This window comes from Corvus hawaiiensis, chromosome 37 (assembly GCF_020740725.1).
Source record: "Corvus hawaiiensis isolate bCorHaw1 chromosome 37, bCorHaw1.pri.cur, whole genome shotgun sequence".
Classification (NCBI taxonomy): Eukaryota; Metazoa; Chordata; class Aves; order Passeriformes; family Corvidae; genus Corvus; species Corvus hawaiiensis.
In genome coordinates this window covers 289,507-300,015 of record NC_063249.1, presented here as the reverse complement: position 1 = coordinate 300,015, position 10,509 = coordinate 289,507, and the positions used below count along the sequence as shown (strand labels likewise).

The 10,509-nt window shown below is 59.1% G+C and overlaps 2 protein-coding genes across 2 annotated transcripts; both read right to left on the bottom strand.

Annotated features, from left to right (window-relative positions):
* Positions 1 to 625: 625 nt before the first annotated feature.
* LOC125319225 (sushi, nidogen and EGF-like domain-containing protein 1) lies at positions 626 to 3,538 on the bottom strand. Its single transcript, XM_048290339.1, has 6 exons — positions 3,331 to 3,538; positions 2,893 to 2,996; positions 2,432 to 2,562; positions 1,703 to 1,990; positions 1,430 to 1,567; positions 626 to 1,039 (listed from the first exon to the last, which is right to left on the bottom strand). The coding sequence occupies exons 1-6, from the start codon at positions 3,420 to 3,422 to the stop codon at positions 758 to 760; spliced, it is 1,035 nt and encodes a 344-aa protein (XP_048146296.1). The 5' UTR covers positions 3,423 to 3,538; the 3' UTR covers positions 626 to 757.
* Positions 3,539 to 4,357: 819 nt separating this feature from the next.
* On the bottom strand, positions 4,358 to 10,203 carry LOC125319222 (IgGFc-binding protein-like). Its single transcript, XM_048290331.1, has 6 exons — positions 9,281 to 10,203; positions 8,192 to 8,684; positions 7,478 to 7,677; positions 6,143 to 6,517; positions 5,393 to 5,674; positions 4,358 to 4,503 (listed from the first exon to the last, which is right to left on the bottom strand). Exons 1-6 carry the CDS (start codon positions 9,767 to 9,769, stop codon positions 4,501 to 4,503), a joined length of 1,842 nt encoding a protein of 613 aa, XP_048146288.1. The 5' UTR covers positions 9,770 to 10,203; the 3' UTR covers positions 4,358 to 4,500.
* Between the last annotated feature and the right edge of the window lie 306 nt (positions 10,204 to 10,509).

Below are 10,509 nucleotides of genomic sequence, written 5' to 3'. Positions count from 1 at the left end.
TACGCTGCTCCAATATTACATAAAAGCATATAGCTATTTAATAAAAGCATCCCTAACCCTAACCTCTGATCCTAACCATAACCCCTAACCTGACTCTAACCTACCCTAACTGTAAGTCCCTACTCCTAACCAAATCATAGCCCTAACCACTAACCCCTAACTGTAACCCAAACCCTTTCCCTTACTCTGCCCTTGGTTTCATCACCTGGACACCATCTCAGCTGGGCTGGTGGTGTCCAGGTGATGCTACACCTCTGTGCAACCCAGGAGTTGTCCAGGTGTAGTGCTGTATTGCAGCAGGTGTTATCCAGGTGGATCCACATCTGTGTGGAACTCAGGTGTTGTCCAAGTGTAACACCATGTAGGAGTGTGTGAGCTCCTGTCCAGGTGTAGAGCATCTGGCAACAGATGTTACCCAGGTGTACCTATGTCACACCTATGTGTGCCCCAGGTGTGTGTCTGTCACATCCATGTACAACACAGATGTTGTGACCCCTCACTGACAATTTCCCTCCCCAGCTGATTTCGTCACCTTCATGGGAACAGGCAGGAATGGGTACACATTTCACACATGACACCTGTGTTGCTGCCCACATGCATCTGTGTAAACACACCTGCACGTGAGTGTTGCTCAGCGGGTGTTTATTGCTGTTGCCATTAAAATGTGGCCTCTGTGGGGGCATATCCTTCTGCAGGGGTGGGGTGAGGGCTGTTAGGCAACCCTCCCCCCACCCCAAATGTCCCAAGTGTCATCCACTCATGACCCACAGACATACACCTGCTCCTCTCTGGTCCTGGGGGAGTTGGGGGATACTGAGGGGGTCTTAGGGGGTGCTGAGGGACTCCAGGGGGCCTCAGGGGTCTTTGACAGGCTGCCAGGGGTCTCGGGAGGTCCCTCAGTGGCCTCGAAGTGGTCGACACGGAAAGCCCAGCGCCCTGGGACCCCCAGGTTGCTGCGGTGGCTGAGGGTCTGCACTGCGGGCGTGCGTGACCCCGGCACATTGTAGTAGTGGACATCATCCCCACTGTTGAACCCAGCCTGCAGGGGGGAAGACAGGGGAACAGGGGGGGACATGAAGGGAGGGGAACAGGGGACACGAGAAGGTGGGGGATGAATTCTGTCCAAATTCCCATTGAATTTTACCCAAAATGAGCTTCATTTCACCCCAAATCCACTTCATTCCACCTAAAATTCCCAATTTCACCACAAATCCCCTTAATTCTACCCCAAATTCCCTTAAATCCTACTTAAAATCCCCCTAATTTCACCCCAAATCCCTTTAATTCCACCCAGATTCCCTTAATTCCACCCCAAAAATCTTTATCCCTTCAAGCCCAGAATCCCTCCTATCCCCATCCCTTGGACTGTCCTCATCTGCACAGGGATGTCCCCACACCCAGTGTCCCCTGTCCCTCTCTGTGTCTCCACCTGTGCAGGGATGCCCCCCAGACCAGTGCGGGGGTCCCCCTGGTTAGCAATGCCAGTTGTCCACTGCAGGTCCCCGTAGTTGAGCAGGACAAAGCAGGTGACACCGTCAGAGGCCAGCACAGCCTGGAAGGTGTTCACCTGCAGGAGAACATTGTCACCATGTCACTGTGACCCCCAGTTGTGTCTCCAAACCTTTGGTGCCACCATAGTTAGGGACGTCACGGTTGAAGGTCAAGATATTTGAGGCCCCCCCCACCTTGTCCCATGTCCTACCTTGTCCGAGGCAGCCCCGAAATAGGCCACACGGTCCCAGGTGGCCACGAATGCCCAGGTGGGCTGTGGGGGCGGGTCCCCAGGTGGCACAGCAGGTGCCAGGTCCTGGGCCAGGCGTGCCAGCAGCTGGGGGTCCCGGCTCTGCCGGTAGAAGACGTCCCCTCCCAGACGGGTGTCCACATCGGCCCAGTATGGTGCCACAAAGGGGTGGTGGCCTGGCAGTGGGAAGGGCTGGGGGGTGAACTCTGGGACCATTGTCCCGAAGGACACCACACCATTGTTGTTCACCTACAGGCAAAGGTCACCCATGGGACACACCTGGGGGGCACCAACCATAGTGACCCTCCACAGTGGTCCCAGGTACAGTGTCTTCAGTCATGGGAATCCCAACCATGGTGACTCCTGTCATGGTGGCCCCAACTGTGATGACCCTCAACCTCCAGTCTGTCACCCTAGAACCTCCCAGTATGAGCCTGGGAGCCTCAGTGTCACCCCAGAACCTACCAGTATGCGTCTGGGACCCCAAAACCACTTGAGGGTCCCACAGGTGTCCCCAGGGATCCCCATGGGGTCCCCATTCACTGACATGGTCAAGGAGGAGGAGGAGGAAGAGGTGACACCAATTCTGGTGGCCGCATCCAACTTGCCACCCTCCCCTTGGTGTCACCCTCCACCTGTGTCACCCACCAAATGCCACCTCCCCCCTGTCCTCCCAGTCACAGGACCCACATAGAGTGAGCGGTGGGCACGCCCAAAGAAGGAGAAGTTTTCCTGCAGGAAGATCTCAGGGCTCGTCCCGTCATCCTCGTGGTGCGTGGCCTCATCCCCCACTCCTGGTCCGAAGGGGTACAGGACCCCACCTGGGGACACACACCTGTCACAGACCTTGGACACACACCCAGGGGCACGCAGGACCCCACCTGGGGGACACACTCAGTGGCACCTGGGACCTCCCAGTATGGAGTTAAGACCTTCCAGTATAGGCCTGGGACTTCCCATACGGGTCAGTGACCCCCAGTGTCACCCCAGAACCTCCCAGTGTGGGCATGGGGCCTGCTGGTAGGGGACTGGGATGTCCTAGTATGGAGCTGGGACCTCCCAGTATGGGCCTGAGACCCCCAGTATCACTCCAGAACCTCCGCGTATGGGCCTGGCATGTCCCCAGTATAAGCCTGGGACCCCAAACTCACCCGGGGGTCCCACAGGGGTCCCCAGTGTCCCCAGGGGTCCCCATTCCTCTGCGTGGCTGAGGAGGAGGAGGAGGAGGATGGGGGGGACCTTCGTCTGTCCAGGCCTGGGGAAGTGTGAGGGGGTCCCCCATCAACCATGTCCCCATGTCCCCTATGACCTCTCCATCTTCCCCATGTCCCCAATGTCCCCATATCCCCCCCATGCCCCTCCCTGTCTCCCCCAATGTCCCGCACATCCCCAATGAGCCCCCCATGTGCCCTTGTCCTCCCTATGTCCCCCCCATATCCCTCCTCCCTATCCCCATGTCCCCCACATTCCCCTATGTGCCACATGCCTTCACTGGTCCCCCATATTCCCCAGTGTCCCCCATGTCCCACATGTGCCCCCATGTCCCCAGTGTCCCCACGTCCCCCATGCCCACCAGTGTCCCCACTCACCACACTCCCATGGTCCCAGTCTGTCCCAGTGCTGTGACTGCAGCCACTTTATCCCCAGGGAGGGGACAGGCTGGCGGGGTGGGGGATGACATGGGACACCCCCAGGTGGCACCTCCCAGGGCCCCAGGCAGTTCCGTCTCTGCCCAGACCACAGCTGGGGGGGACTGGAATGGACTGGGATGGACTGGGGTGGGACACTGTGGGGGGGGCTGGGATGTGCTGGGGGACACTGGGAAGGCAGGGGGGACACTGGGGGGGCACTGAGTGTGCCTAGGATGCATTGGGAGGCACTGGGGGTTAGTGGGACATACTGGAAGACACTGGAAATGTTGGGGAGAACACTGGGGGGACACTGGGAGGGACTGGGAGGGACTGGGGGAAGCTGGGACATACTGGGGGACACTGCAAGGCTTAAACGGGCACTGGGGGGGACACTGACTGACACTGGGATGTAGTAGGAGGCACTGGGGGGGGGACTGGGACAAACTGGGAGGGATTTGGGAACACCGTGGGGAAGAGTGGGGGAGGACTGGAATGCACTGGGAGGGACTGGGGACAATGGGGGTATACTGGGGTCAGCTGAGGGAGGCTGGAAGAGACTGGGGTGCGGGGGGGGGGGGGGGGGTGTTGCACTGGGAGAGACTGGGGATACCGGGGGGCACACTGGAGGGGGCTGGGGGATGGGTACTGGCACGTACTGGGAGGAACTGGGGATACTGGTGAGGGGTCCCCTCCAGGTGTGCCGTAGCACCCACCTCCCCTGGGGGACTCGGACGTCCGGGAACCCCCTCCCCGCCCCCTCCCCCGCACCAAACATCCGGGTGCCCCCCCGCCCTTCCCCCCCCCGTGGGACTCAGGCGTTGGGAAATATTGACCGACGGGGGGGCGGGGGAAGGGGGGACACGGAACCGCCCGCGGCAAGACAGGGTGGGAACAGCGCTCCCCGGCCCCAGCTGCCCCCCAGCACATTCCCACGCTCCTGTTTTCCCAGAACTCCCAGGACTGTATCCCCAGATCACCCGCGAACGGCGTTTTCGCACAGGTTTTATTTTGGGGGGGAAAGCACAGTTTTGGGGGTTATAAAAATCCGGGTTTTCCGGATCTGAGGCGGTTTGAGGATGACGTCAGCGATGGGGTGCGGCCACTCAGGTGAAATGTCAATTTTCCACATCACTGCGTGGGAAGAAAGACAAAATCGAGGGGGACTTTGGGACAATTTTCCCCAATTTAGGGTCTTTTCTCCCTTTTTTGGACTTGTTTTCCCCATTTTTGGACTCTTTCCTCCTCTGTTTTTTGTCTCTTTCCCCACTTTGGGGGCTCTTCACCCCTTTTTCATTCACTTTTCCCCTGGTTTGGGCTCTTTTCCCCCTTTTATTTGTGCTTCTCTCCCACCCCCTGCCCCCTTCGTGGGGGGTCCTTTCCCCTATTTCTGGTATCTCTCTTTTTTTGGCCTCTTTCCCCCTATTTTTTAGGCTCTTGCTCCCATTTTAACATTCCTTTCCCCCCTTTTTGGGTCGTTCACCCATTTGTGGTGTCTTTTCCCATCTCTTTGAGCTTTTAATCTCATTTGGAGGGTTCTTTCCACCTTTTTTTCCCCCTCCTTTCTCCTTTTTTGATCTCTTTCCACTTGTTTCAGTTCTTTTGCTCTTTGGGGGGTCTTTTTTCCCTTTCTTTGTGCTCTTCTCCCCCATTTTTGGGTTCCTTTCCTAATTTATGGGTCCCTTTTCCCATCTTTTGGGGTTGCTTCCCCCTCTCTGTGCTCTTCCTCCTTTTTTTTGGTCTCTTTTCCTGTATTTGGGGTCCTTTCCCCAGTTTTGGCTCTTTCCCCTCTTTTTGATCTCCTTTCCCATCTTTTTGGGGCTCTTTTCTCCCTTTTGGGGAACTCTTTTTCCCCCTTTTTGGTCTCTTTTCCATCCTCTGGGGCTTCTTTACCCTTCTTGGGGAACTCTTTCCCTCTTTTTTGGGCCATTCCCCCCTTTTTAGACACTGTTCCCCCTAGTGCCACCCCCAAGACACTCAAGTCCCCCCAGCCCCTCCCCCGGTGTCCCCCGGTGTCACCCACCTGGGTGAAGTCGGGCGCCCGCCAGGCCTTGGCCAGTGCCTGCGCGTCGCTCGTCACCGTCCCGTCGGGCCCTCGCAGGTCGTTGCTGGTGGCACCGTCGTAGTCGCCGCAGAGGCCACAGAGCGTCGCCCGCGCTTCCCTGGGCACCTCCACCGTCACCCCCGCGGCGCCCAGTTCCACCAGAAATCCCGGGATTCGGCTGATCCGGAGGGTCGTGCGTGTCTCTGTGATGGTCAGTGGTCCCGGGAGCTCCGCGGGGAGGGGGGTGCGGACCCCGTTGAGCTGGAGAACACCAAATTACAGGGGAAAAGGGAATTTGGGGTGATACAGAGGTGAAGGGTAGCTGGAGGAATCTGGGTGGAAAAGAGGGATTTTGTGGAAAAATGATGGGATGCGTCCAGGCATGGTGGGGGCAGGATGAGGGACAACCCATGTAGGTGCTTCCCCAGCACAAAACTGGGGGGGAAAAGAGCAATTTTAGTCAAAACGATGGGGTGCATCAATTTATGGGTGTCTCTTAGTGACCATCACCCACACAGGTGCTTTACTTGTAGGAAACTGGGGAGGGAAAGGAGCAATTTGGGGCAAAATTAAGGTAAGAACATCCTGTGGTGCTGGTGGCATGAGACAACCCTCTTACCTGGTGTGAAATACGGGAAAAAAATATTGATTTTTTAATTAAAATGAAAGTCTGGAGGATGTTTAGGGTGACAACATTTATGGGTGCCACCCAGCATGGTGACAACTTACCCAGACCTTCCTGTCCCTCCGCACAGTGATGAAGCTGTGGGGGGTGAAGAGGTGAAGTGCCACCACTGCTGGCTGGTCCCCAATGTCCCTGACGTCGCCCAGCAGCCGGAACCATGCAGGGTCCTGGGGGTCGCACACGCTGGCCACAACGTAGATGCCGGTGGCCAGGGTGGCCCCGGTGACGCCGTCAAAGGTGACGAAGCGGGTGGCAGGGGACAGGGCGCAGCGCCCCGGGCGTGCGATGCAGGCGCGGGTGCCGTCACGGAGGCCGCAGGTGTGGCCAAAGGGACAAGTGAAGGGGCGGCACTGGAGGCCCCCGGGCCCCCGGCAGGTGCAGGACTGGGAGCAGTCGGGGGTCAGGACGGTCTCGGCAATCTGTTTTCCATGGATAAAATGTGGAAAGTGGGGAAAAGTGGCCTAAATGGCCAAAAAATGGGGATGATGATGCTGTGAAGTGTCATGGGAGGGGGAAGGGGGGTCCATGTCCTCCATAACCCCAATGTGTCTCCATATCCCCAATGGGTGCCCATGGGGACCACCAGCATGTCCCCGGTGTCCCCATGCCCCCCCAGATCCCCATGTCCCCCATGCTGGGGGACACTGAGAACACTGGTGGAGACACAGGGGGACACTGGAACATGCTGGGAGACACTGGGAAGGACACTAAGTCCCCACACTAAGAGACTGGGATGCATTGGGAGGCACTGGTGGGGGGAACAGGGACAAACTGGAAAGGATTGGGAACACTATGGGGGAAAGTGTGGAAGGATTAGAACTCCCTGGGAGGGACTGTGGACAATACAGGGAATACTGGGGGAGACTGGAGGGGACTGGAGAGACGCTGGGGTAAAGAGGGACACACTGGGAGATGTGTTTGGGGGAAGTGGGACACACTGGGGAGAAATGGTGACACGGGGGGATGCTGGGGTGTACTGAAAGGAACTGGGGACACTGTGGGAGGCACATTGAAGGGACCTGGGATCAACTGAGGGAGACTGGAAGTGCACTTGGAACTGTGCATTTGGAGGGACTGAGGACTGAGGAGGGACTGTGAGGCATACTGGAGGGGACTGGGGCAACTGGGAATACTTGGAAACACTGGAGAGGGCACACTGCAAGGAACTGGGATGCACTGGGAGAGACTAGAGACACTGGGGGGCACTCTGGAGGGAACTGGGGGGGACTGGAAAGGATTCGTGGAGAACTGCGGCCTCCTGGGAGGGACTGGGGAAACTGTGGGAGGCACACCGAAGGGACCTGGGATCAGCATGGGGAGCCCGGAAGGAGCTAGGGCTGGAACTGGGCTGTAGTGGGAGGCACTGGGGCCACACCCACCTGGAAGTAGCGCCCCTGGTGGAGGCAGCCGCAGGTCCCCGGGAGGACGCAGCGGGCCCCGTCGAACAGCAGCCCCTCGGCGCACTGACACCCCTCAAAGCAGCGCTCGCTGCAGGGGGGCGGGGCCGACACACCTGCGCAGGTGTGCTCACAGGTGCGGGCACACAGCTGGTAGCGGCTCTTGGGGGGACAGGTGAGGGCTGGGAGAGGGAGGGAAGAAACAAAGGGGGTCAGTGGGGTCAATGGGGGCTCATCTGGGGCCAAGGGGGGCAGTGGGGCTAAATGGGAGGTCATCTGGGGTCAGTAGGTGTCTTCTGGGATCAGTGCCATCCCATCTTTGGGATGGGTGGTCCTGTGGGGCTCCCATTTGGGGGCATCAGGGAGGCCCCACTGGTTGCACAGGGTTCCACTGGGGGACACAGGCTTCCCGTTTTTGGGGGCGGGAGGTCCCCTTTGGGGGTCTCACTGGGGCATTTCCCAGATGGGGGCTTAGCAATACGGACATGTACCCCTTTTTCCATGCAGGAATGAGCCCCTGCTCATTCCCACCCCCACCAAAATTTCCATTCCCTGCAGAATTCCTGCCCCCACAAAAATCCCGACCCCCAAATTCCCATCCTCCCAAAACTTCACCACCCCAAAGTCCCAACTCCAAACTTCCTGTCACCTCAAATTCCCGACCCCCCAAAATTCCCAACCCCTCCATGTACTCACGGCAACCCGTGGCCTCCCGCCACTCCCGGAGCGCACCTCCGGCTGCCTGGCACGCGGCTGCATAGCCCTGAAAGCCGGGGCAGGGGTCGCCCCCCACCCTGCACACCTGGTGCTCGCAGGTCACCAGGTACGTGCGGGGCGGAACCACCCCGTGACACCCCGCAAAGGGTCCTTCGGGGTCCGCCAGCACCGCGCAGCGCCGCGCCTGGGCCGGGGAGCAGCTGGGGGCGGGCACCAGGTGGGTGCAGTTCGGGGGGGGCCTGCCCAGAGCCCCCCCATCGGGGCCGTCGTCGTTGGGGTCCCCGTTGAAGTTGCCGCAGAGGCCCCGGGGGCGGCGGGACGGGGGGGGCAGCGTCAGCACCACATACGCCTTGCCGTCGTAGAGGATTTTGGGGCCCCCCTGGACCTGGAGCAGCCGGTGGGACCCCACCTGCGCCACCCCCACCGCGCCCCCCCGCAGCCACAGCGGCAGCAAGTGGCGCTCGCCATCCACCTGAGGGGAGAGAGGGGTGAGGATCCCAAAAGGGAAGTCGGACCACCAAAGGTGGGGTTAACCCCCCAAAATAGGGTTTGCACTCCCAAAAACAGGGTCTTGCACTTCCTTCTGTGCACCTCAAAGCCATGGTTTACATCCCAAAAAGGGGTGATTACACTCCGAAAAGAGCGTTTTCAACCCCAAAATCATGGTTTGCACCCCAAACCCAGGGTTATCATGCCAGAAAGGGTCTGTACACCCCAGAGTGCACACCAAAAGTGGGGTGTGTACCCCAAAAGCAGCTCTTGCACACCCAAACAACCCCTCCCCTGCTGCCATGTCTCTCAAAACCCCATTTTCACCCCCTTCTTTTTTACCCAACCCCTTTTTACCCCCCAAAGCAGGGTTTGTACCTGCCAAACCAGGCCTGCACCCCCAAAAGCATTGCCCCCAAAACATGGCTTGCACCCGCAAAACAGGGCATGCACCCCGAAGTCAGAGCTTTCTCCCTAAACCCGGCCTTTCTTCACTGCTGCACCTCCCAAACCCCATTTCCATCCCCTTTTTTGCCCCCCAAATACCTTTTTGCCCCCAAAACCAGGCCCTCCACTCACCATCACCTCCCACTGCTGTCCCCTGTGCATCACCACAGTCACCCCGTGCGCCATCACCGTCACCCGCTGCACCTCCACATCCTCCTGCTCCAAGGCCACCGTGATGGGCTCCAGCTCCTCCTCAGGCTCACCCCTCTCCAACTCCAGCAGCGGGAGGGTGCAGGATCCCCCAAAACTCCCCAGGTGCCCATCGAAGGTGCTGTAAGCCCCTGCCCCCAAAACCTGGCACTGTCTGCAGGTGTGGGGGTGGCACCCCAGCACCCCATCCCGCACTGTGCATTCCTCGTCCCTGGAGCAGCCTGGAGCGGGGTGACACTCCAGCCCCCCATTTTCAGAGCAGACGCAGCGCTGGGTGCAGGGGGGCTTGGGGTAAAACTGCACCCCCTGAGGGTAGTAGCGGCCCTCCAAAACACAGCCACATTGGGGAGGGGCACGCAGTGATCCCCACTCCGGAAAAATCCGGGATCGCAGAAACAACCTTCGGAGCATGTGGAGGCATCAGAGCAGTCCTGGGGTCCAGCTTCACCTTGGCAGGTGGGGGGGCAGGGGGAGCCACAGAGCTCATAGTGCTGGTTTGGGGGGCACACAGGGCCTGTCAGGAAGGGAGAGGAGTTGGAAACACCAAAACCCCCACGGACACAAGAAAACTCCCTGCAAACCCTCAAAACCCTCATGGACACCCCAAATTCCCATGGATGCCCCAAAACTCCCCATGCAGACCCCAAATTCCCAAACTCCCCATGGACACCCTAAAACTCCCTTGTCTGAACCCCAAGACCCGCCATCCAAGCTTCAAACCTCCTCGTGCAGACCCCAAACCCCCTATGGACACCCCAAAACTCCCTGTGTAGATCCCAAAACCCCCACTGAAACCCTAAAGCTCCCCATGGAGACCCAAAAACCCCTGGGAACACCTCAGACCTGACATGGACACCCCAAAGCCCCCCCAGACAGCCCCAACCCCCCTTCCCCCTGCCAGACACCCCAAAATCCTCCAGGAACAGCCCAAAACTCCTTGCCCAACCTCTGTGTTTCTCTCTGCCCTCCAAAACCCCCCTGTACTCTCCCAAGCCCCCCAAGTCCCCCCGTACTGCAGAAGGCGGCCGTGCGCCATGGCCGCACAGCAGCGCCCTGGCTCTGGCAAGCAGCAACATAGGCACCAATGGCCTGGCACACGGTGTCCTGGTGCCCCTCGTACAGGCAGGCGTCAAAGAGACAGTCATCCAAAT